Below are 26,657 nucleotides of genomic sequence, written 5' to 3'. Positions count from 1 at the left end.
GTCTTTGTTGAAGTTTTCACTAAGTTCCTTGAGCATTCTTATAACCAATGTTTTGAACTCTGTATCTGGTAAACTGCTTCCCTCCATTTTGTTTAATTCTTTTTCTGAAAATTTCTGCTGTTCTTTCTTTCTTTTTTTTTTTTTTTTTTTTTTTTTGTGTGTGTGTGTGTGTTTTTTTGTGTTCTTTCATTTGGGACAGATTTTTGTCTCATTTTGGCTGCCTGTCTGTGTTTGTTCCTATGTATTAGGCAGATCTGCTACTTCTCCCAGTCTTGGAAGGGTGACCTTCTGTAGCAGGTGTCCTTGGGGCCCAGCTTCACAGTCTCCCTGGTCACCCGAGCTGGATGCTGCAGGAGTGTCCTTTGTGCCACTTGTCTGTACCCTCCTGTTGTAGTTGAACCTTGATTGCTGTTTGCTCGTCAGTAGGTGAGATTTACCCGCTAACTGCTTGGCTGTGATCGTTGGCAATAACCAGAGCATACGAAGTGCTTGTGTGGTAGCTGACCCCACAGAGTGGGATTTGCTTTACCAGCGGTTAGGTGTCTGCTGTGTCCATCCTTTGAGCGTGTTATTTGTGTGACGAATTGAATAGTGCTCTGGTGTGGTCAGAAGCTGGCAACAAGATGTATTGGTTCTGGGACCTCTTAGGAGGCACTCCCATGTAAATCAGGGTTAGCCGCTGCCTGTGTCTGGCCTGGGGCCATTGGTAGGAGCTACAAAGTGGTCTGCACATGGTACTGCCTGTGCTGCGCTTGTAGGTGCCTGTAAGTGGTTATGCTAGGAAGTGAGGCAGGCTGCCACTAGTACCAGTCTTGGGGCCACTTAGCAGGAGGTACAGAGCATGCAGACGCAATCTGCTGCTTGTTATGGGTCTGAGGACCTTTGAGAGATATTCGCAATGTCCGCAGCAGGGGCCCAGGCCTGCTGGGTGCTTGTGTGGTTTAGCCTCTGAAAGATGTTCAGACCTGTCCTGTGAATTGGATCTGGCTGGGTCTCAGAATTAACAGGGTGGGTTGAGAGCCCCGTTACCATGTTAATGGAGACTCAGATATGGTGCCAGCCTGTGCCTCCAGGCTGTGTTGGGGGATGGCTCAATAAAGGAATGATGCTGTTTGCCCTTCCTGCCCTGGACCTGAAGCTGAACAATTCAGTTTCTTTTTGTATGTCTCTGGAACTTTTCAATCTGCTCTCCCTTCTCTGGAGCTTAAGGCAAGTATTTATGATCGAGAGAATCTGCTTGGGCTCGTGAAGAGGATGCCTCGCCTTGGTCTGCCACAGCCGTCTGTCTCACCTTCACTGAGTCCCTCCTGATTTTCACGGGCAGGTGTTGTGGGGACTCTTCTTTCTGGCGTTGTTCTCTGGGCTGTGCTGGGGAACTTGATGTGGGACTGGGAGCCCTTGTTCCTCAGTGGGGACCTCCGCAGCTGAGATACCACTCCTGATCCTTAACTGACAGATGTGTGTGGGCCAGCCCATTTCGTGTCTCCTTGGGTGTGAATTTTAAATTGTTGGCAATTTACAGGTGAAAAATTTGAGGCCCAATGAGGCTGTGTCACTTGACTATGAACATCAAGTGAGTAATTATGAGACAGACTGTAGCCCAAATGATTTAAAGGCATTTTCAGTACTCTTTTCACTGTTGTAAGGCAAGTGTCACTTTAGATATACACATTTTTAAAAACTGCTCATGGTTGAATAACCCCTGCTCAGCTTCCCTGTATGTGATGTTTTTTTGTCCTCTTGTATAGAACTAACTGTATGGTGTTTGATCAGCAGATATTTTTGAGTGCTGATAAGTGGTTAGCGTTGTACTGGATGCTTTAATGTAGTTTCTCCTAGGTAATACATTATGATCCAGCTGAAGTAAGATACGATAATATGTAAGTGCTAGGTATATATTTTAATAAGACTTCAAGTTTAAAAATTAGTTCTACTTAAGAGACTACAGTGAAAAACACATTTGATATTGTATTAATTAACTGGAAAACAAAGTCATCTTTCATCTAAATCAGTTTTGGTTTTTAGAAATAATTTATCTTACTAAAATAGAAAATAGGAGTTTTAGAATGATGTCTAAGCTATTTAATGAAAATGTGACTTTTATTTTTATCATTTTAGTTATCTTAGATATACCTGAGATTAAGCAATTTTAAATAACTTTCTAAAACTCTAAGCATGCAGAGACAACTGCTGTTAACATTTTGGTCAGTGTCTTTTCACATTTCTTGTGCTATGTATATAATTTTATAAATAGAAAATGTATAATTCTAAAGCATTTACAGAATTGTAAATTATATAATTATGTGTTTATATAATTATGTGTTTACATATAATTATATAGAGTTAATTCCGCTGTAATTTTTTCATTCAGTAATATGAAAATTTTTCAGTGTAAGTATTAGATATGCATGATCATGTAAACTGACAGCATGCGATGGTTTTTTTCACAATTAATCATTCTCCAAATGTTGGACATTTATTTCAAGTGTTTTGTTATTATAGAATAAATTTTAAAAGCTGTCTTGCAACTTGTGAAATTTCTAATAATAGCAGGATATTTATTTACATTAAAATAAATTTGACACTACTTTTTATATAATCTGTTGATGGTACTTTGAATTTATGATAATCATAATTTCTTCTCTTTGTTTACCAATTGTGTCTTAGTTGGAAAATTTTGCTGTGGAATAAAGTTATTTAGTGAGTAGAAAATGAGTAACTGTATTTTTTAAAATACAGATTTTGAAAAGGAGTAGTGTTCAACAGCAAATCAATTGTATTTTGAAGACGTTAGACATGATGCTTTGATACTTTGATATTTATCCAATATTGAAATATTTAAATGTGTGTATGTTGTTTTTTTTTAATAGATTATCTTTCTCAAGGAATAGATCTTTCTGGAATAGAAGTAATTGAAAATGATCTACTTTTTATTGCAAGAGCTCGACTTGAAGTGGAAAATCAAGCTAAGCGCCTACTGGAGCAGGGTGTAGAGACTCAGGTAATAAAAATAGTATTGCCTTTTTATAATAATGTGAAAAATACGCCATATACAGATGAATATTTGCCATTGAGTTTACAAAAGTAACACGTTTTCATTTCATTACTGAGGAACTATGTTTATAATTTGAATTGGAGAGTAGAGCATAAAATAAGTACAGGGAAAATTTATTCAATATAATTATGTTCTAAAAATAGATTTTCAAAATTTTTAATGTATAATGTAATATGAAATATATTTTTATACAATGTGCATATGTAAGTAGATAGTTAATACCTGTTGAGTATGCTTACTTTATCCACAACACTGTTACTCATTTAAGCCTTTCAGTAACTAAGTGAGGTTGGCATTATTATTAGCATTTTACAAATGGGAAAACTGAGAATTTAAATAATTTGTCAAAGATCATACAGCTAGTAAATGGTATAATTTGGATCGAAACATTAACCATTCTAACTCCCAGAACTTTGCACCCTTAAAAATCGCTGTGCCATAATTTACAAAAAAAGTTGACTTGAGATTTCTTCTAAGGAATCATTTTCTGGTGTTTAGTTTTCTGAATTAGAGGAAACCAAAAGATACTGATAGTGCAGAATCAACAAATTCAATGGCAATCTCAGTTCTATATTTGTACTGCATCTAGATGTTTTCTCTATCCAAAGACAATTAGCCATTTTCATGTATCCTTTCAACCACAAATTTTTCATATTAGGTGAAAATAACTTTATAAATATTCAGTTTTTAAAGTAGTCTCTAAATCAGAACAGTACTTATTTGACTTCTGATTCTTGTTGTAATGTAAAAAATATAACAGAATGTCAGTTACTGTTTTAAATAAACTTTTAAAATTATTATGTACCTAATGAAAGGTTAACAAATCATAGATATACATATAGAATGAAAGCCACAATGTGAACACATCTGTGAAATCAAAACTGAGATCCAGAAGTAGGATATTACCAGCAGTCCTAACTAAAGTCCCTTTATTCTCACAAACACCAATCTGTTCTTTTTCAGAGGTAAATATCATCCTAACCTCTAACACTGGGGATTAGTTTTAATCGAAACCAGTTATATCTTAACTTTAGGTCTCACTATGAAGATAAAACGCTTTTACTGTAAAAAAAATTGGATACTTGTCTACATCAAATCAGAGAAGATACCTTTTTCTCAAAGAAATAGTCAAGGGAGTATAAACCAATTTTTAAATAAGATGAATATTTCTGTAGAAAATTGATATCAGCCTAGCTTATTTAGTTTCAAGAAAGAATTATAATTAACTTTTCAGATAGTGCAGTATCACAGTCCTATAATAATGTAATGTGCTTATAATCACTGCATCAGAGATTTAAAGCTTTATGTATATAAATTGTTTAAAAACTTTTACCTGTGTTTATGCTACATATATATGTAAATGTGTATATGTCCTTAATTTACGCAAATCTTAATATTTTACTATATTTTTAGAGTCATGTGAATGGACCAAGAATGGTAGAATGGAAACAATACCAAAGTTTATAGAACTTTAAATTTTATTTTAGATATGTTATTGTTTTGTATACATTTTAACAGCTGTCAAATTTAACTTCTCTTTTTATTTAAAGATTGTAATTAAAATATAGTTAATATTTATTATATTTGTTTAGTTTATATTAGTTATATTAGAAACAATATTATATTAGTTTCAGGTGTCCACCATAGTTATTCAACATTTATATACCTAAAGAGGTGAGCACCATGATAAGAAAATTGCAAACAAATTCTATAAGAATATTAGGTGGTCAACTTATCCTGGCTGTAGGAAGTGTAATATGAGAGGTGCTCCTTCAACTCAGAATGTCCTGGTTCAGCCATAAGTCTGGGGTTGTGTGATGTGGATAGGTGTAGCTGCACCTGCAGTGCTTATTTATTTATTTATTTATTTATTTATTTATTAAAAAAGATTTTTATTAAAATATAGCTAACATACAATATTAGTGATTTCACTTAATCACATTGCATCTGTCTTTCTCTGTCTGACACTTCACTCAGCATAACACCCTCCAGGTCCATCCATGCCACCTCAGATGGCAAGAACCCATTCCTTTCCCTGGCCGAGCAATATTCCATTGTATATATGTACCACCTCCTCTTTATCCCTTCTTCCTTTGGCAGACACCCAGGTTGCCTCCACATCTTGGCCGTTGTAAATAATGCTACAGTGAACATATGGATGTACATGTCCCCTCAAAGTAACGTTTGGATTTCTTCAGATAAATACCCAGAAGTGGGATTACTGGGTTTTTCTTGGTCTCTGGAATAATACTGCTAACCCAGCTGTTTGTTTGTTTGTTTTCATTTTCATGAAATATTTTTTTCTATCTCTTTACTTTCAATCTGTGTGTGTCTTTTGATCTGAGGTGAGTCTCTTGTAGGCACCACATGTAAGATTTTTGTTTTCTTATCCATTCAGCCACCTTATGTCTTTTGATTGGATCATTTAGTCCATTTACATTGACAGTGATTGTTGATAATGTAATTACTGCCATTTTGTTATTCATATTTTTTATTTTTTAGTCTTAAAGAATTCCCTCTAACATTCCTTGTAATACTGGTTTGGTGGTGATGAACTCCTTTAGCTGTTTCTTGTCTGGGAATCTCTTTATCTGTCCTTTGATCCTAAATGATAGCTTTGCTGGGTAGAGCACTCTCGATTGTCTGCTTTTCATCACTTTGAATATTTCATGTCAATCCCTTCTGGCCTGCAAAGTTTCTGTTGAGAAATCAACCGACAGTCTTATGGGAGCTTCCTTATAGGTAACTGTTTCCTCTTGCTGCTTTTAAGATTCTCTTTTTATCTTTACCACTTGGCATTTTCATTATGATGCCTCTTGGTGTGGGCCTGTTTGGGTTCATCCTGTTTGGGACTCCGTGTTTCCTGGACTTGTGTATCTATTCCCTTTGCCAGGTTAGGGAAGTTTTCCATCATTATTTCTCCAAACAGGTTTTCAGTTCATTGTTTTCTCTCTTCTCCTTTTGGTATCCCTGTGATGCAATTGTGGGTGTGCTTGATGTTGTCTCAGAGGCCCCTTAAATTGTCCTTATTTGGGGGATTCTTTTTTGTTTTTTCTGTTCTGATTTGGTGTTTTCTGTTACCTTGCCTTTTCTTTTCTTTTTCAGTGTATGTGCTGCCGAAGTGAGCACATTACCTTGTCTTTTAAATTGCTGATTCAAACCTCTGCTTCATCTAATCTACTGTTGATTCCATCTAATGTATTCTAATTACGGTTATTGTATTATTTATTTCTGACTGGTTCTTTTTTATGTTTTCTATCTGCATTTTTATTTTTTCTTTCTCTTTCTTGAAGTTCTCCCTGAGATTATTGAGCATCATTATAACAAATGTTTTTAACTCTGCATCTGCTGCATTGCTTGTTTCCATTTTTTTATGTTTTTCTGGAGCTTTGTTCTGTTCTTTAATTTGGGACATGTTTCTTTGTCTCCCCATTTTGACTGCCTCCCTGTGTTTGTTTCTATGTATTAGGTAGGGCTGCTATGCCTACCAGTGTTAGTGGAGTGTCCTAATGTAGTAAACTTCTTATGGGGCTCAGTGACCCAGTCTTCCTGGTTACTGGAGCCAGGTACTCCAGGTGTGTCCCTTGTATGGGTTTTGCGTGCCTTTTGTAGTTGAGCCTTGATCCTGTTTATACATCAATGGGAGTGATTGAGCCTCAGGCTGACTGGTTGTGAGGACTAGATGTGATTACCATGGAGGAGCTATTGTTCCAGGGATTACCCTTCAGACCAGGATTCGGTTTAGCAGGGCTCTGGTGCCTGCCCAGCCTGCCCTTTGGGTGTGTTGTCCTAGGAGGCAACCGGGTGATGCTCCAGCTCAGCTTGGTCCAAAGGTGTCCCAGGCATGCCAGTCCTTGGGCCTCCTGCGAGGGGTGCCGCTGCAGGCCAAGTGCAGCCACAACCTATGTCCTGCCCTGAGCAACCTGACATGAACCACGGGCACTTTTGAAAAATTACATGTTATCACTTGCATGTAATAATCAAGTCTGACATTAATTTGGTCTCTCAAAAATGTTATTGATCTGCTTTTATTGAGTGTGTAGTTGATAGCCATCATTTTTAATATCAGTTAACTGTAACACTTCATTAAACTCTTTCACCGTGTTGATTTCAAGTTTTGCTTTCAAAATGTGTCAGAAATCTACAAAAAAACCAAAAAGTTGATATTTTGACTATTTTATGCATTTAATAATAACAATTTGAGTTGCTTTGTATATAAATGACATTTTTATGTAGAAAAATTTCCTATTGTTATTCATTCTTGAAAAACACAAAAAAATATAGAACAATGTGTATCTGTTTTCCTAAACTTTCTTTCTGGAACACTGACAGGATTCTTTGTATTTTATTTTGAGTGATAATTCTCAAAACAAGGAATAACACACATTACTGGATTTCCAGGACACACAGCAGGATAATTTGTTGTTTGTTTTTGTTTACGAACATCTTTTCCCCTTTTTGCACATTGTGATAATGTGCAATGCTGCACATAATACTGCACACGCAGCAATTAGACTTCTTTTTCTTGTCCTCCAATTGCTTAGGAAAATGGCGTTCTGTCAGCGTAATTTCTTTTGGTGCAGACATCCTGCATCCCCTCTTACTTCCATCTTTTCTTGAAAATCCATCTAATAAGCCCACTATAACTTTTTCCCTGAATTTCCACTGGGTCGTTATATGTTGTTAGGGTTTTGAATGTTGTAACATATACAGCCATTTACTAGAGCCATTTCAATGAGAAAATGCCATATGGTTTGATACTACTTCTTACACTTCCTATCAAAAGAATAAGTGGCTCAGAATAGATCAAAACAATCAATTCCACCCGTAAATGAATTGTGCAGAGTTGAATATTTGGTTTCAACACAGTTCTCATTCCCTTTTTTGATATTACATGCCCTTCCTTGACACCACCATTCCCGACAATAGAGATCATGTTGATTCTCCCTGTCTCTTGCCAAGTGCAAGCAAGCATTGATCGACCATGATTTTCCCACATTTCCGGGAGGTCACCACGCTTCAGCTCGCTAGTCCTCACATCTGAAGATAGTCCTTTCCTATTGGCATGCACTGTACCACATGCTCCGATGTTTTTCAATCTTAGATTCTCAAAAAGTTCTACACTTGAATAAAAATCGTGTGTACAAACTGCATGTCCCTTGCCTTCAAATCCATTCAGCAAACTGGACACCAACCTTGCTCCCAACCCAACTTTCCTATCTTGAGACGAATCTTTGCCTGTATATACATCAAACTGCAACAGAAATCCTGTTTGTGAATCAGAGTGACCAGATCTTTATGCCCCACTTTGTACTTGGTTTACTGGGAAGATACTGCTTGAAAAATAGACGCCCCTTGAATTTCAACATGGACTCATCCACACACAATTCCTTACTGCTGTTATAGGCAGAAATGTATGTATCCTTTACTAAATCTGTTAGGGGCCTGATGTTTGCAAGCCCATCAGTCTTTGATGATTCATAATCATCATTGGAAAAATGAAGGAAGGCCCAAATAGTTGATATTCATCCCTTGTAAAAACAGTGTTGAAACCAGGAGTTCGAGTCAACCAATAGTGTCCTGAAAGTGTTATTCTAATGTTGGCTTGCATACCAACCCCATTGCAATTTCAACAGCTACACACGCCTTCATACTTTGGTCAGTAATACCTTGCCACTTGTTAAACCTAGACCCAGGTGAGAGTTTTTCAATCCAAGATTGAATGCTTTCAGCGTGTCTGTTTCTTTTATTGGCAACAAATTCAAAAATAGACAAAGGAAAATAATTTAGTAAAACACGCATATGGTCCTAAATTGTCGAAACCAGAAACACAGTGTTTTTCAGTAAAGTCTGGAATAGAGTCTAATTGAGGTAAAGAATTACCTTTCACGTTTCCAATCTGATGCCAAGGTGCCGAGGAATGTGATGCTCTTTGTAGATAGAGATTGTTCAACTGATACTACGTCATCAGTGTTCTCCTCTGCTTCCTCCTTCGTATCGTCATCTTCACAGTCAATTTCACTATCTTCTTGCAAGGCCCTTTCTATTTCTTAGTCATCAATTTTTATTTTTCTCTTCACTCATTTCTAAAGTTGGAGGATAAAATATTTCGTATGTGACACACTCTGTTACTACCGCCATTGAACTGTACATATGAGTATGTCTTTCAGTAATGGGATGTATAATTACTTCAGCATGCTATGAAATACACATAAAATAAAAGCTTACCTGCTAATAAGCAGCAGAGAAAACTAATGTAATGATGAAGAAACTCCAGTCTTTCATAAGAACTGCAAAATAACCACGCCAGCCACTCGGCAATAGCACAAAAGACCGTTAGCAATGGTGATGACGTGGGGGAATGTAAACCTAGGTGTTTCCTGTTCTTGCATGTTGACAGCAGCACTCACAGACTTCTGGCACTGGATTCAAGTGCCTGAGAATATACTTAAACTCTGCAGTAGAGGGAAAAGTTTTTTTGAGCTTGTGGGGTAAACTCGAATGCCACAGTCAGCTGGTGGAACGATTCATTCGACTAGTTCCATCAGGGTTTAGAGGGTTAAAAGACAGGTAGTGCAGTTTCTTTTTTAGCATCTTTTTCCAAAACCAAAATTTTTTTGCTAAATGTAGATAACTTCTCGTTGATCATTATTGTTTTTTTCCTAGTTAATCGGTTAAATGTGCTGTATTCATTTACAGATTTTTAAAAATTTTTATTAAGTTAGTTGGTGTGATATTGGTTAATAAAATTATGTAGGTATCAAGTGTACAATTTTATAATATATTATCAAGAATGCCATATATTTGACTCCCTTCTGTCACCGTATATTTGACTCCCTTTACCCTTTTCTACCTCCCTCCTACCCGGCTTTCCCTCTCCTGACCACCATACTGTTGTCTGTGTCTATGAGCTTTTGTTTTCCTTATTTGTTTGTTGCTTTCAGTTTTATTTCTCCATCTGAGTGAAGTCATATGGTTCTTGACTTTTTCCATCTGACTTATTTTGCTTAGACTGATATTCTCACAATCTGTCCATGTTGTAAATGGCAGTCAGTATTTTATCTTTTGTTTTGGCTGAGTAATATTCCATTGTATATGTATGCATCACATCTGTGGAAGGACACTTTGGTTGTTTTCATATCTTGGGCACCAGGAATAATGCTGCAGTGAACATAGGGGTCATACTCTTTTCAGATAACTGTTTTCAAATTTTGGGGGTATATACCCAGAAGAGGGATTGCTGGGTCGTATGGTAATTCTAAAATTTTTGAAATTGGCTGTACCAATTTATATTCCCACGAGCAGTGTATGACGGTTCCCTTTTCTCCACAGCCTCTCCAACACTTGTTATTACTCGTCTTGTTGATAAATAGCCATTCCAACAGGGATGAGGTGGTATCTCATTGTGGTTTTGGTCTGCATTTCCTCAATACCCTGTTTCTCCAAAAGTAAAAACTAGCTGGACAGTCAGCTCTAATGCGTCTTTTGGAGCAAAAATTAATGTAAGACCCGGTCTTATAAGACCGAGAATGTAATGTAATGTAATGTAATGTAATGTAATATATATAATATATATAATAAACATAATATAATACCAAGTCTTACATTAATTTTTGCTCCAAAAGACTCATTAGAGCTGATTGTTCAGCTAGGTCTTATCTTCGGGGAAACATGGTAGCCAGTGAAGTTGATCATCGTTTTATGTATTTGTGGCCATTTGTATGTCTTCTTGGGAGACGTGTCTGTTCAGGTCTTCTGCCCATTTTTTTAATTGGATTGATTGTTTGGGTTTTTTGTTATTGTTGCTGTTGTTGAGTTGTATGAGTTCTTTATATATTTTGGATATTAACTCCTTATCAGTGATGTTTACAAATATTTTCTCCCATTCAGTTGTTTGCCTTTTTGTTTTGTTGATGGGTACTTTTGCTGTGCAGAAGCTTTTTAAATAACTTTGTAATATTACAAAGTCTCTACAACAGTATTTCAAAATTTCTGTTTTCAAAGACAAATTAAATGACTGCTTAGGTACTGAGGACCTGTTGTTTCTTCCTACATAAAAATATATATAAATAAACTTCTGACCTCACAAATGCCGTATTAGTTCTATATGGAAAAGATTACCACTTTCTTTACAAAACGTTTGGAAGAATTGATAACTTAGAGTATACCTTTTGGTGAAGCATGCCATTTCACTATATTACTAAAATCATTTTTCAATTCAGTTGGCAGTCTTTGTCACAAACATGGGGCTTCATCTGTAGCTCTTTCTTGACACCTATTTCTTTCCCTTCCTCTCTCTCTTTCCTGTTGATCCTCAGAATGTTTCACTGACAGAAGCCAGACAAAGAGAGAACCTTACGGTATTTTCGAGATTGCAATAGATTCTATTACCTCGAACTCTAACTAGCTTTTAAAAATAGGTGATAGTGATTTTTGATCTGGACGAGTTCCTACATCACCATAGATACCAAGCCCCCACAGTGAAATGGTGACATATTAATTAGAAAGATGGCTTTAACTTGTGAATTATAAGCTATTCCAGTAAATAAGTGCAGGACTTTACGGAGGTTCCCAGAAACCTCCAGAGGTTCCCAGAAACCTCCAGAATGGAGAAAATTGATTGTCTTTAAAAGTCATCAGGAAAAGGGTCAATGCCCTTAGTTCTTTCAGAGCTCAGAATCTGGAAATAATCTCCCCTGTAGTAAATGTTGCCAGAGTTAGGACGTAGATGTCCTTGGAAAATCCCAGCGTCCTGGTGCTGCTGTGTTCTTTGCCAAAGTACTGTGAAAGCATGATCTATACAGTCTCCCTCTAAGATGACAGTATAGAATAAAAGTTTAGTGGATAAATGTCTACATAGCATAACGTGATTATGGTAGTATGAACCTTTTTTACATTTGTAGTTAAAGTTTCTCAATTGTTTGAAGCATAGAGAGGGTACCAGTTCAAATGACTTGTGTTGAAGCTCTATGAAAGTTAAACAGTTTCGTAAGTTTCCAAAAGAACTTCTGAAAAGTTGAACACGTTGATGGCTTTTGGAGGTCACTGTGGTAAGTCAGCTTGCAAGCATTCCTCTGTGACCTCTTACTGTGGGCCCAACAAACACAATAGTGTACTCAGTGTCGGATGCTTTGTAAGCCGAATACTTGCTTTAAGAGGTCCACCTTCCTGTCTTTAGCTGCTAGTTTTTCTGGCTGGTTTCAGGAATTTTGAAACAGATCTCATCATTTGAATCTATAGAATCTCCTTTGTATATTTGGTCTTGGTGTTGTTTTGGCATTTATTTTAAAGTTTCAATAATTTTTCAACTCTAGTACGAAGCGTTTTTCTTGCCACACAGGAAACGATTTGAGGGCAGGGAGTGAAATGGGTTAAGGGGGTCAAAAGGTACAAACTTCAGTCATTAAATAAATATGTCCTGGGAATGTAAGGTACAGCATGGTTAGTACTGTACTGCATGTTTCAAGTTGCCAAAAGAGTAAATCTTAAAAAATTCTCATCACACCACAAAAAGGCCTTAACTGTGTGTTGAAGAATGTTAACTAGATTTACTATGTTGACCATTTCACAGTACATACGAATGTAAATCATGTCGTACACCTGAAACTAACATAATGTTGTTTGTCAGTTACACCTCAGTTAAAAAATGTAAAAGGTTGATTATAGTCTTTTCAAGTGGCGCAGATCTAAAGGTTTCATATATTCCTTTAATTTACTAGCTTCAGTGGATAATTGGCTGCCCCTCCACCAACATTTGTCTGTTTGCTCCTATCACTGTTAGCTTTCCTTACGTTTAGTAGAGACCTGGTGTGGGTACATTACATTAAGTTAGATAGATAGGTTTTATGACATGTATAAATAATTCTAAAAGTTACTTTTCTAAAGTAAAATGTTACTCAGTTTCTCTTTAAAGATATTTGTTAAGTATTATAGTAGTAATGTTATTAATATGTACTGGCATGGTGTTTTATAATTTTAAAAGACATTTTAAACTGATCATCTAAATGTTTGCCCTAAGCTTAGTCTTACTTGTTTAGCTTATGCTTATTACTTTATCCTTAAATTTTAATAGAAATAATTTGAGCTCTTAAAACTTTAATACTCTAAATCAAGGGTTGGCAAACTACAGTCTGTGGATTGTTTTTGTATGGCCCAGGTGCTAAAACTGTTTTGAAATTTTTAAATTGTTGGAATAAAACAAGGAAGAACATAGTAGAGACCATATGAGGCCTGGAAAACCTGAAATATTTGCTATCTCGTCCTTTAAAGAAAAAGTGTGCTGATCTCTGCTTTAAATACCTAATTGTATTTTGTTCATGATAGGTACTTTAATGTTTCACTCCCTCCTTCCCTTTCTTCCTTCTACCATCCTTTCCTCTTTTGCAGTATTTTAATCATCAGAGGGTATTTCTCTGTTTTTGTTTTATGCCAAATGTAAAATAGTACTGTTATTCTGTATTATATAGTCATGTTATTTGCTTAGTCTTTGATATATTCTCTTGTTATGAACAACCCACAGTAACATTGCTTGCTTTGTTATTTTATTTTATTGCTATTTTACAGTATAGATTCACATCTAATTAACTGCCTGCTTTCAGCCTTAGAGTCTTTGGCATTCTTGATTTCCATAGTTTTCCAGTTTACTCAGTGGCATTTCATTGTAATTCTGCCCTGTGAATAATTTTTTCAATAACTGACTACATTTTCATTGTATTTCGTACAGAATTCTATCACTGTTCTTTGGTTAAAATTTGATAATTCCACTTCAATTTATGTGTAATTGTTTTTCTGTTTCTCAGAAGTTCAGAACTTTTGCCTTTGGGTAGCTGTTCTTTATATGATTTCACTTAATTTAAACAGTCTTATACTGGCTCTTTTTTTATAGTAGTAAATACAAAAGTTTTTATTTTGTAGTTCAGAAATAAATGTACGTCCAGCAACCGCGTTGGGAAACTATAGATCAATTTGCATTTTCCATAGTTTTATATAATTAGAGTCATATAATGTATTCTTTCTTATGTCTGGCTCTATTCATTCAACATAATTATTTTGAAATTGATCCGTGTTGTGTGCATAGGTAGTTGAGTCCTTTTTTATTGCTAATTAGTATTTCATTTTATTGAAGTACAGTTGTCTATTCATTTATTGTTGGGCATTTGGGTTATTTCCAGTTTCAGGCTATTGTAAATAAAGCTGCCACGAAGAGTCAATTACAGGTCATTATGTCAGCATTTGTTTTCAATTTTTTTTGGATTACTACCTAACACAAAGAATGGTTGGGTTTTTGCAAAACATTATATGGTTCCTTTTTAAAGAGACTACCAGGTTTCCAAAGTGCTTCCATCATTTTACATTCCCACATCAGTTGTTTCGAGTTCTGGTTCCTGTTGAGTCTCACCAAAGTTGACTTTGGCAATCTTTAATTTTACCCATTTTATTGGTGGCGTGTCGATTTTTAATTTGCGTTTTACTAATTGCTGATGTGACCAACTTTTCAAATGCCTAATAAAGAAGGAAGGGCCTTTGCCCAACATTTAAAGAATATATTGTTTTTTTTTTTTTTTTTTTTTATTAGTGTGTGTGTTGGCTAGATCCCATCAGCTCCAAGTCATGTCATTGTTTTTTCCAATCTAGTTGTGTGTGTGTGTGGGGGGGAGACCGGGGGAATGCAGCTCACTGGCCCATGTGGGAATCGAACCGGGAACCTTGGTGTTCGGAGCACTGAGCTCTAACCATTGCACCAACCAACTGCCCTGTATTGTTTTCTTCTTACTGATTTGTAAGAATTTTTGATGTATTCTGGATACAAGTTTTCTGTCATACATATGTAAATATTTTCTCCCATTCTGTGGCTTGCCTGTTTTTCTTTTAGCATTGTTATTGAAGTGTTATTTACTATAATGTTCATTCAAGTTTATTATTTGATGGATTTTAGTAAATTTATACAGTTGTATAACCATCTTACAATGCAGTGTTTTTTTTTTTTCTTCTTGGAAATAGATTTAAAAAATTGTTTATTTTTCTTTTTTTTAATTTCCATTACATTTATTGGGGTGACATTGGCTAGTAAAATCATATAGGTTTCAAGTATACAATTCTATAATACATCATCTGTATATTACATTGTGTGTTCACCACCCAGTCAGTTCTTCTATCATCATGTATTTGACCCCCTTTACCATCTTCTATCTTCCCCCCTCCCCCTTTACCCTCTCATAACCACTACATTGTTGTCTGTGTTTATAAGTTTTTGTTGTTCGTCTTCTTCATTTGTTGCTTTCAGTAATAAGAAAAGATACATACTATAATTACTAGGATTTTTCTTCTATACAGTAGATAAATGAAATTAGCAACCTCAAGATTTACTAAGCCAAATCAACTAACACCAGTGCTAGCCTCTAATGAATGTCGGGGTGAGTAAATCTTGTCTTTAGTAATCCTAGAATTTAAAGAAATATGCACATATATATTTGTACATCAACAGATTTCTATTTCAATATATCTTGAATTTATTGCACATTTTAATAAAGGTAATAAATTTCAAATACCCAAATTGTAGTTTAATCCCCTAAGTGTGGTTGATTTTATCTATAAAAAGGTAAAGAGGACGATAGCCTTATTATGTGAAAGACAATTTATCTGCTCTTTTATTTTTTTATTTTTATTTTTTTTATTTTGTTTTTATTAGTTTCAGGTGTACAAGGTAATACTTAGACGTTCATCATCCACATCCCTCACACTGTGAACCCCCCTCCCCCCACCCACCATCCCCCCGACCTCACACCGAGCCACCACACCACACATACAAAATTACAGTTGACAATGCAGTGTTTTTTTGTTTGTTTTGTTTTTAGAAAACTGTTAACCCCACAAAACAGTTCCCTTGTGCCTGTTTGCAGGCAGCCCTTTCTCCCTCCCCCAAACCCGGGGAGTCACTGATCGGCGTTGTCTCTATAGATTTGACTTAAAATTTTATAAATGGAACCATATAAAAGGTAATTTTATATATGTAGCTTCTTTTACAGAGCACAGTGTTTTATTTAGGCTTCTCTATGTCGTTGCATGTATTAATACTCCATTTTATTGCTGAGTAATATTCCATTCTATGGATATACTCACTTTGTTTATATACTGATAGGTTGATGGACATTAGAGTGGTTACAATTCTTGGCTATTAAGAATAATGCTTCCTTCCCTGCTTCCCTTGACAGCGTCTTTTTGAAGAGCAAAATTTATAGTTTTGATGAAGGTCAGTTTATCTATGTTTTGGTTTGCATGTTATATAAGAAATTTTGCCTACCCCAACATTGCAAAGCTTTCTTTATTTTCTTTAGAAGTTTATAATTTTATCTTTTAAATTTAATTTTTTTATACATTGTAAAGTTCATTTTTTTCATAGACATATTCATAGTTGTTTGAGCACCTTTTGTTGAGAAAAAGATCCCCCCCCCTTAAATTACTTAATTATAAATTTGTGGTATTTTGTACCTTGCGAATATTTAAGTCTCTGTCAAACTTTCTCCTAATGGTTTTAACATCTGTTGATGAATTTTGCCTAAATCTTTTAATTTTTTTATCCGAGATTGTCAAAGAGTGATTTTCAATTTAAATTATTCCTCTGTTTATTAGCTGTGATTCTTTTGTAAAGAATAACTTTCACTTACCAACTAAAAATACTTTGGTTGCCCTGAACTGCAGTTTCTTTTTAAAATGATGGACAAATACTTAAATTTTGTACTTTTATTGCCAATTTGCAGAGTAATGACTTGATAGAATAGTCACCTCTGGTGGTAGCAAGTGAGGCATGATTTTGTTCTCTTTCGTTTTTCCTTCATTATATCTTTTAAAGTATTGTTATAGAATCGTATACTTTTATATATTGTGTTTCAATAAATTTGTTGCTGGATGAGACTGCTAGAGTTGTAACAAACTAGACTAACAGTGACTTAAACAAACATATTAGTCTGGATGTAGGTGGTACTAACATTGTTCCAGGCATTCAACAAGGATTCAGGTCTTTCTTTCTATTCTGTCATCTTTAGTGTCCTCTTGCTTGTCACATCGCGGTCACAAGATAACTATGACACCCCTAGGCATTTGCCCATATTCAAGGTGTTGGCGATGGGGCAGTGCCAGCTGCCAGTAAAAGGCAGTGTTACAAAATCCTTCCCCAAAATTGCCTTAGCAGACCTGTCTTTATGTCTCATTGGCCAAATCTGGGTCACAGTGTTACCCCAGCTGTCCAAGCAAGTATGCGGCCAAGAGGAACAGAATTGTCGACATTGGCTTAGGCTACTCATGAGCCATTGCCTGGGGCGCATTGTTACCCTTGGAGAAAATTCGGTTTTTGCTAATAAGAAAGAAGGGGGGATAACTACCCTGTTTCCTTGAAAATAAGACCTGGCCGGACAATCAGCTGTAAAGTGTCTTTTGGAGCAAAAATTAATATAAGACCTGGTCTTATTTTACTACAATATAAGATTGGGTCATTAATATAATATAATATAATATAATATAATATAATATAATATAATATAATATAATACAATACCGGGTCTTGTATTAATTTTTGCTCCAAAAGACGCATTAGAGCTGATTGTCCAGCTAGGCCTTATTTTCAAGGAAACACGGTAGTAAAGCCTGCCGTATTTTTGGTAAAGCATGGAATGGCTGGAATTATTATATTGCATTACTTTATATAAAAATAAGCCATATTTATTTATTTAACTTAAAATTTATATTAAAAGAATAAGATTTGGAGGCTTGCATCTTAATATTTCATGATTTCTTTCATTGTCCATAAAATTCATTTTATTATTGAACAAATGTTAGTGTCTTACCTAATATGATAAGAATGTTATTCTAAGTATTGACATTATTTAAAAACTTTTATTTAATGCCAAACTATGAATTCATATAGACTATGTTCTTCAGATTTATTTTGTAAAGAAACTTGGAAGTTAAAATAACCTTTTTGTCTATATTGATTATTCCTTTACTCTCTGCTCCATTTTCTTAGGATCTCTATGTATTATCACTTATTTTTCTGCAGAACCTTCTTCCAAACGACGTTTGCTTTCATTTCTTTTCTCTTCCTTTTTTTCCTCTCTCATTTTTCCCTTGCGTTACCACAGGTCTTCATTTTTTATGCTTCTCTTCCAAAAAGGCTAAAATAAAGTTGATTTCTGGTTGATAAGATCATACTGTGCTATTAAATGTCCTGCGTAGTTGCTTAATTTCATTTGGGTTATGCAGTGTTGACTGTTGATGGTTAACAGGTTCTGAAATAATCATATTAGGTTAGCCAAGAAGTACATATCAAGCATTAATGGGCTGCTTGTGACTGAATCAGAAAAGCCCTGGTAAGCTCTGAATCACAGCCAAGGTAGCTAATGTAATTCTAGCTTTTAAATTACATTATTTAATGTGATTCTCTCTTCCTTTGGTACGTGTAATCTCCTATGGAGCTCCATTAAGTTTTCAGTGTTTCAGGCATGTTGTAGCTCTAGGAAAAATGTCATGTGTATGTATTTTGTTAGGACATACGCACACAGATATATAAACTGCCTTAAATATTTTGTCCTAAAGTATACTTGTAATATATAAGGTGTTGTGAGTTTATCAACACTACTCTTGATAGATAAAATATTTGGATTTTAAAGTTCCTTCATTATTGTACGTGATTAAGGTGCTATGCTTTTTATTGTCTTAAAATGTACCTGAAAATCAGCCTAATTTTATTAAATATATATTCTACGCAGAGAATGGTTTAAAGAATTACCTGTTTTTTGGTAGTGATCTGTATCCTTTCTATGGTATTTAAAAAAGAAAAGCGCCCCCCCCCGCCCCGCCAGCAATAAGGATGGTCTATAAAGTGAAAGATACCTGCTCTTTAAATTTTTGCTTGAACTGACTTAGCGTCTTTCTTACTGTACCTCTGTGTCTTTGGGGAAGCCAAGTGGGAGACATATTGATCGTTTCTCCCTCTCCGTCCCACCTCCCCCATATTGTTATTCTGATTCCAGGGTTCCTTATTGTTTGTTTTAATTGAATATGCAATGACTTACTAAGCAAACCTTGAGGAAACACTTGAGTCCTGAAACTTCCTCACTAATTGTTTTGGAGGTAAAATTTCTTAATTTCTGCTTGTCTTTCTAGTGAAAATCAGTTGGAATCAAGTCAGACTTGATTAGAAGAGTCACATTGTGGGACATTGCATGGACTGTAACAGCAGGATAGCATCAGCAAAATTTATATTCTACCTTTGGCCCTTTTCTTTAGTCAACACGTGTTTCTTGTATATGTGAAACCTAAAGAAAAATAATTTAACTGCTAAAGAATTATTTTTTTAGGGGACAAAGTAAAATGTGATTGTTACTCTTTGTGATATAAGGATGTTGCGATCTTTTCAGAATTAATATATCATCCACAGTGGAATCCTGGTCTTGTACATTTCTGTCATTTTTGCATTTTTTTCTAATTGAATCAAAATCTGCCACTCTTTCCATTTTTAATTTCAGTTATGTGGAGCTTTTAAAATCCTGTCAAACTTTTGACTTAATGCTATATTTATGCCCACAAATGTCATTCATTTCATATTAGCCTATAACTTAGTAAATGCTAGAATTTTGCTTGCTATTTCTTGGAACAATCTTTACAGTAGCCTACAGATATATCTCTGTTCCATTAGCTCAGTGCCAGCTGTTGCTTTGGTTACAGTGTTCCTGTTTTGGCAAGCTTTTTAGGGATCTTAAAGAACTGTGTTTCTTTTCTGACTGTATTCTTGTGAGATTTTATTTTCCTCCATGTAATGCTACCAAGACATTGAAAAAGAAAGAAAAAATTACATCATATTTATTTCCTAAGCAGAAAAAATAAGTTTAGTTTAAAAATATGGTTGTGCCATCTTCTGAAATGCTTTTGAAATGGTAAAAGTCTGTCTTGATCTACTTGTGAAATTATTCTTTCTACTTGGTTGCATGGTCTTTCATTGCATTTTATGAGGTGTGATAAAAAATATGGTGAATGTTTAAATAAAAAAATTATTACAGTAAAAGACACATTGCCATTAATCCCAATCAAAATATTCCCCCTCGCTTTGAACGTGCTTATCCCATTTTCTTGCCACTTTCTGAAGCAGTTCTGGAAGTCCTCTTTTGTGAGTGTCTTCAGTAACACTGTCGTGGCTGCCTCAGTGTCTTTAATCGATTCAAAATGTTGACCTTTCATGGTCATTTTCACTTTGGGGAAGAGCCAGGAGTCGCATGGTGCCCAAACCAGTGAATAAGGTGGATGAGGACACACCCTAATTTTTTTATTTGACAGAAATCGCTGTACCAGAAGCGATGTGTGACATGGAGACTTTCTGTTGGGATCACAAAACACAGTGAATGCTGCTGCCATGTGCCATCAAATGGAAAGGCAGGGATTTTCAATATGGGAAGCAGCACAGCAAACCTTAGTAACAGTGGGTGACAAATTTCAACTTGTTCGGTGCAGCCAGTCGGGTGTGAGCTACAGTTGTGAGAAGGTGTGTTTTAAAATGTGCCATAAATCATCCTCTGTCATGACAATGCTCCATGTCACACATTGCTTCTGATATGGCAATTTCTGTCAAATAAAAACATTACAGTGTGTCCTCATCCACCTTTTTAACTGGATCTGGCACCATGCAACTTCTGGCTCTTCCCCAAAGTCGAAATGATTCAGGACATTGAGGCAGCCATGACACTGCAACTAAAGACACTCACGGAAGAGGACTTCTAGAACTGCTTCAGAAAGTGGCAAGAACAATGGGATAAGTGTGTTGGAAGCGAGGGGGAGTGTTTTGAAAGAGATTAATGGCAATGTGTCTTTTACTGTAATAATTTTTTTAAATTTAAACATTCACTATATTGTTTGATCACACCTCATGTATTACAGTTTATGAATTTGGGAAATTTCATGTAAGGTTAAGTGATTTGTTCAAGGTCATACTGACAATTTGTAGAAAAAGTATCCTTAGGATATTGACTGTCTCATTTGAAGAGAAGACATTGTCTAGAAAACATTGCTCCCTTTTCAGTAGAAGTTTATTTCTTTAGCATGGTATTTTTCAAATGTGTTTAGTCTGTCTTTTTTGAGATCTCTTACAATTGCCAGAGAATATTTCTCACCTGCAAAATTGGTATATCTGGAGATTTCCTAAAATCAAGTGGTGATAGGATGGCCTGTTGCAGAGTATATAATAGGGAGTGAAGGTCCCGAGAACTAAAACTGGCCTGTCACTGACCACCTGTGGTAGGAAACTGTCTTGGTTTCCTACCTGAGTTTCCTTAGCTGTAAAATGAGCATCATAATACTTACTCTACCTATATTTCGATGAAAGAATTGTGGCTATGAAAGACTTTTAAACATTGTTGTCCAGGGGAGAAAGCATCTCCATCTAGAATACTGTCTCCACAGATCAGGATGGGGCAGTACAATGAATATAGACCACCAAGGCCACAGAGGACCGAGAATGGGTCTGTTGTGAAGGAAGAAGTTTGGTAGGTGGTGGGGAAACAGAGGAGTCCTAGTGCCTCGATGATCCTAGAGCTTAGAGAAAATAGGCACACAAATTAGGCAGTTCAAGACAGGCAGTGAATCCGAGTGTTCACACTGTACTTGTCACAATTACCTGTGAGATGAGAAAGAGGATCCTATTAAGGACAATTTATGATTTTACTGATTTAAACTACGCTGGAGCTGTGACTTGCAACAGAGAGCGGGGAGTCCGTTGCGTGAGGCAAGAAGCTGATTAACTGTTTACTCGTGAATTAAAACCATCAAGCTTCCTATAGAACGCCGTGACCCAGGTTTCTAGGAAAGGAGGTTTTCCATGGGCAGTTTTCGGGGAGACTTTAAACTTGAAGACAGTGTGCACATGCCTCTTGGCAAGATTGGCTAAGCTGTTTACTGTACAGATAACATAAGTACTGGTTTCCCAACAGTGACCTGCAGGTTTTATCAGTTCCCAGTGAAATTAAAAAGAACAAGATAGTGACTTTTTCAAAAACAGTATTCATGCTACGAGTGAAAGAATGTTTCTGATTCTGAGGATTTTACCCCCTTTTCTTTGTAGAGTGGTGAAATAACCATTTTTTTGTTTCATTTTTTAAAAGATTTTTATTAAAATATAGCTAACATACAATATTATTATTAGTTTGAGGGGTATACCATAGTTATTCAACATTTATACACCTAAAGAAGTGATTACCATAAGTCCCGCAACCATCTGACCCTGTACCACGCTATCACAATATTATTGACTATATTCCCCGTGCTGTACATTACATCCTCATGACTTATTTGTTTTATACCTGGAAATTTGGACCTCTTATGCCCATTCACCTTCCCCCCCTTTTTAATTTTTCAATTATAGTTAACACTCAATATTATATATTAATTTCAGGTGTACAGCATAGTGGTTGGACGTTTATATAATTTAAGAAGTGATCCCCCTGACTAGTCTAGTACCCACTTGGCACCATGCATAGTTATTACCATATTATTGACCATATCCTATATGCTTTATGTCCCCATGACTATTTTGTAACTCCCGATTTATACTTCTTGATCTCTTTGCATTTTTCCCTGTCCCCCAACCCCATCCCATCTATCACCCCAATAAATCTAGTACCCATCTGACACCATACATAGTTATTACAATATTATTGACTGTATTCCTCATGCTATACCCTACATCCTCATGACTACTTTATAACAACCAATTTGTACTTCTTAATCCCATCCCCTTTTCCACTCATACCCCAACCCCCCTCTCATCTGATAAGCATCAAAATGTTCTCTGTATTTATGAATTTGTTTGCTTCTGGTGGGTTTTTTTGTTTGTTTGTTTATTTTTTTCTTTAGATTCCACCTTTAAACAAAATCACATTGTGTCTGTGTTTTTCTGTCTTACACTCCACTCAGTACAATACCCTCCAGGTCCATCCATGCCACTGCAGATGGCAAGAACACATTCCCTTCCCTGGCCGAGCAATATTCCATTGCATATACCGTGTTTCCCTGAAAATAAGACCTACCCGGACCATCAGCTCTAATGCGTCTTTTGGAGCAAAAATTAATATAAGACCCAGTCTCATGTCATGTCATGTCATGTCTTGTTAAGTCATATCAGACCCAGTCTTACAGTAAAATAAGATCTGGTCTTACATTAATTTTTGCTCCAAAAGATGCCTTAAAGCTGATGGTCTGGCTAGGTCTTATTTTGGGGGAAACACGGTGTGTACCACCTCCTCTTTATGCATTCATCCATCTATGGACACCAGGCTACCTCCACAGCTTGGCCATAGTAAACAGTGCTGCAGTGAACATACGGATGCGCATGTCTTTTCGAAGTACTGTTTTGGATTTGTTTGGAGAAATACCCAGAAGTGCAATTACTGGGTTCTTCTTTGTCTCCTGTTATAGCCTTTGTTTGAAAGTCAATATTTTGTCTGGTATAACTATTACTACACCAGGTTGTTCTTTTTTTCCTTTTCCATTTTCATGAAATATCTTTTTTCATTCCTTTACTTTCTGTGTATGTGTGTCTTTCAATTTGAAGTGAGTCTCTTGTAGGCAGCATATGTAAGGGTTTTGTTTTCTTATCCATTCAGTCATCCTGTGTCTTTTGATTGGAACATTTAATCCATTTACGTTGAAGGTAATTTTTGATATGTAGTTATTGCAATTTTATTCATATTCTTTTATCTTTTTCTTTTCCTCATTAAACTTTGTTTTCATGGCTTTCAAAATTCTGTGACAGATTTTTGGTCAAGTTGTTTTCATTAAAAAGTATTGATTTGAAAACTAATAACTTAAAAACTGCCACACACAGTAATACCCTCAAATGATCCACAAAATATTTTCCTTTACTCTTGAAGGTTTTATGATGCATTGTAATTATTAACCAGGCTTTTACTATGAAACTTAAATGGCCTATTGAGACAAAATGGTTCTCAGACTGTTCTTACACTACTGGTTAAGACTGGGGTGGCAGGTGTTGAGGATAATATTCATTTAGCCTTCTGAGCTTTCTGGGCAGACTTGGTGACCTTGCCAGCTCCAGCTGCCTTCTTGTCCACTGCTTTGATGACACACACAGCAACTGTCTATCTCATGTTAAGAACAGCAAAACAGCCCGAGGAGGGTAGCCAGAGAAGCTCTCAACATACACGGACTTACCCGGAACCATATCAATGATGGCAGCATCACCAGATTTCACAACCTTCGGGCCATCTTCCAGCTTTTCCCCTGGATGATGATCATTCTTCTCCTTCAGCTCAGCAAAGCAACGTGAGCTGTGTGACAATCCCGCACAGGTGTGATCCTGTGCTGAGTTGGCCTGGATGTCTCAGGATAACTCACTTGAGCCATGAAGCTGGCTGCCTCCACTGGTGGGTCATGTTTGCTGTCACCAGACACACTGCCATGATGATGAACATCTTTGACAGGCACATTCTTGACATTGAAGCCCACATTGTCCCCAGGAGGAGTTTCATTCAAAGCTTCAGGTGTACATTCACTGGAGCCAAGGTGACCACCGTGTAGGGTCTGAGAACACCAGTCTCCACTGGGCCCACAGGGACAGTATCAATACCACCAAGTTTGTAGACATCCTGGATGGCCAGACTCAGAGGCTTGTCATTTGGATGAGTTGGTGGCAGGTGCAGTCCAGAGCTTCAAGCAGCATTGGTTCCACTGGCATTACGATCTGTAATGGGTGACTTTCCATCCCTTGAACCAAGGCATGTTAACACTTGGCTCCAGCATGTTGTCACCATTCCAACCAGAAATTGGTACAAATGCTACTGTGTCAACAATGTAGCCAATTTTCTTAATGTAGGTACTGACTTCCTTAAGGATTTCCTCATATCTCTTCTGGCTGTAAGACAGCTCTGTGGATCCATTTTAGATCCATAATTGTTAACACCAATAATTAGTTGTTTCCCACCCAGTGAGTAAGCCAGAAGGGCAGGCTCACGGGTCTGCCCGTTCTTGGAGACACCTGCTTCTCACTCGCCAACACCAGCAGCAACAATCAGGACAGCACAGTCGCTCTGAGATGTGCCTGTAATCATGCTTTTCATAAAGTCTCTGTCCTGAGGATTCAATGGTGGTCACATAATACTGGCTGGTATTGAATTTCCTCACACATGGAGATATCAGTAGTGATCCCATGCTTACTTTCAGTTTTCAGTTTATCCAAGACCAAGGCATACTTGAAGGAGTTTTTCCCCATCTCAGCTGCCTCCTTCGCCAATTTTTCGATGGTTCTTTTGTCGATCCCACCACATTTTAGATCAGATGACCGGTAGTGGTAGACGTGCCAGGATCTGTGCATCCAATCACAACAATGTTCATGTGTGTCTTTTTCTTTCCCATTTTGGGTTAGATTTAGCGATGGTTTTAACTATACCTGTGTTCTGGCAACAAGCCCGTTGTGAAAGTGTGTGTGTGCATGCACGTCTTACAGAAGTCTCTCTAACCTTCCTGGTAATACTGGTTTGGTGATGATGAACTTCTTTAGCTTTTTCTTGTCTGGCAAGCTCTTTATCTGTCCTTTGATTCTAAATGATATCTTTGCTGGGTAGAGGAATCTTGATTGTAAGTCCTTGCTGTTCATCACATTGAATATTTTGTGCCAATCCCTTCTGGCCTGCAAAGTGTCTACTAAGAAATCAGCTGACACTCTATGGGAGCTCCCTTGTAGGTAACTAACTGTTTTCCTCTTGCTGCTTTTAGGATTCTCTCTTTGTCTTTAATCTTTGGTGTTTTAATTATAATGTGTCTTGGTGTGGGCCCATTTGGGTTCATCTAGTTTGGGACTCTGCACTTCCTGGCTTGTATGTCTATTTACTTAGCCAGGTCAGGAAATTTTTCAATTATTATTTCTTCATATAGGTTTTCAACTCCTTGCTCTCTCTCTTCTCCTCTGGTACACCTATAATGCTAGTACGCTTGATATTGCTATAATGTTACTACGCTTGATATTGTCCTAGGAGTCCTCATTTCTCTCTCTCTCTCTCTCTGTCTCTCTGTCTCTCTCTCTCTCTCTCTCTCTCTCTCTGTCTCTCTCTCTCGATTCCTTTTTCTTTTTGCTGTTTTGATGGGTGTTTTCTGCTACCTTGTCTTCCAAATTGCTAATTCAGTCTTTTGCTTCATCTGGTCTTCTGGGGATTCCTTCTAGTGCGTTCTTCACTTCACTTATTATATTCTTCATTTCTGACTAGTTCTGTTTTATGGTTTCTGTGTCCTTTTTTATGCTTTCTATCTCTTTGTTGGAGTTCTCACTAATTTCCTTGAGCATCCTTATAACGATTGTTTTGAACTCCGTATCTGGTAGGTTGCTTGTCTCCATTTTGTTTAGTTCTTTTTCTAGAGTTTTCTGTTCTTTCATTTGGGATGCCTTTCTTTGTTTCCTCATTTTGGCTGCCTCTCTGTGCTTGTGTCTATGTATTCAGTAAATCTTGTCCAGGTAGCCTTCTATAGTAGGTGCCCTGTGGGGCCTAATGTCGCAGTCTCCCTGGTCACCTGCACTGGGTACTCCAGGAGTATCCCTTGTGTGAGTTATGTG

At 36.5% G+C, this 26,657-nt stretch overlaps 1 protein-coding gene across 3 annotated transcripts in view; it reads left to right on the top strand.

The window, feature by feature from the left end:
* Nucleotides 1–26,657, top strand: part of COG5 (component of oligomeric golgi complex 5) — a 326,514-nt gene that overhangs the window by 143,481 nt on the left and 156,376 nt on the right. For all 3 annotated transcript variants that reach the window (XM_081079882.1, XM_081079884.1, XM_081079883.1), the window contains exon 7: nucleotides 2,871–3,001. In XM_081079882.1, coding sequence (XP_080936008.1) covers nucleotides 2,871–3,001 — 131 coding nt within the window. The remainder of the gene's footprint in view (nucleotides 1–2,870; nucleotides 3,002–26,657) is intronic.

The sequence above is a fragment of the Rhinolophus hipposideros genome (assembly GCF_964194185.1).
Source record: "Rhinolophus hipposideros genome assembly, chromosome: 18".
Lineage (NCBI taxonomy): Eukaryota > Metazoa > Chordata > Mammalia > Chiroptera > Rhinolophidae > Rhinolophus > Rhinolophus hipposideros.
The sequence above is the reverse complement of the archived record's forward strand: the minus strand, read 5'-3'. Positions and strand labels throughout refer to the sequence as shown.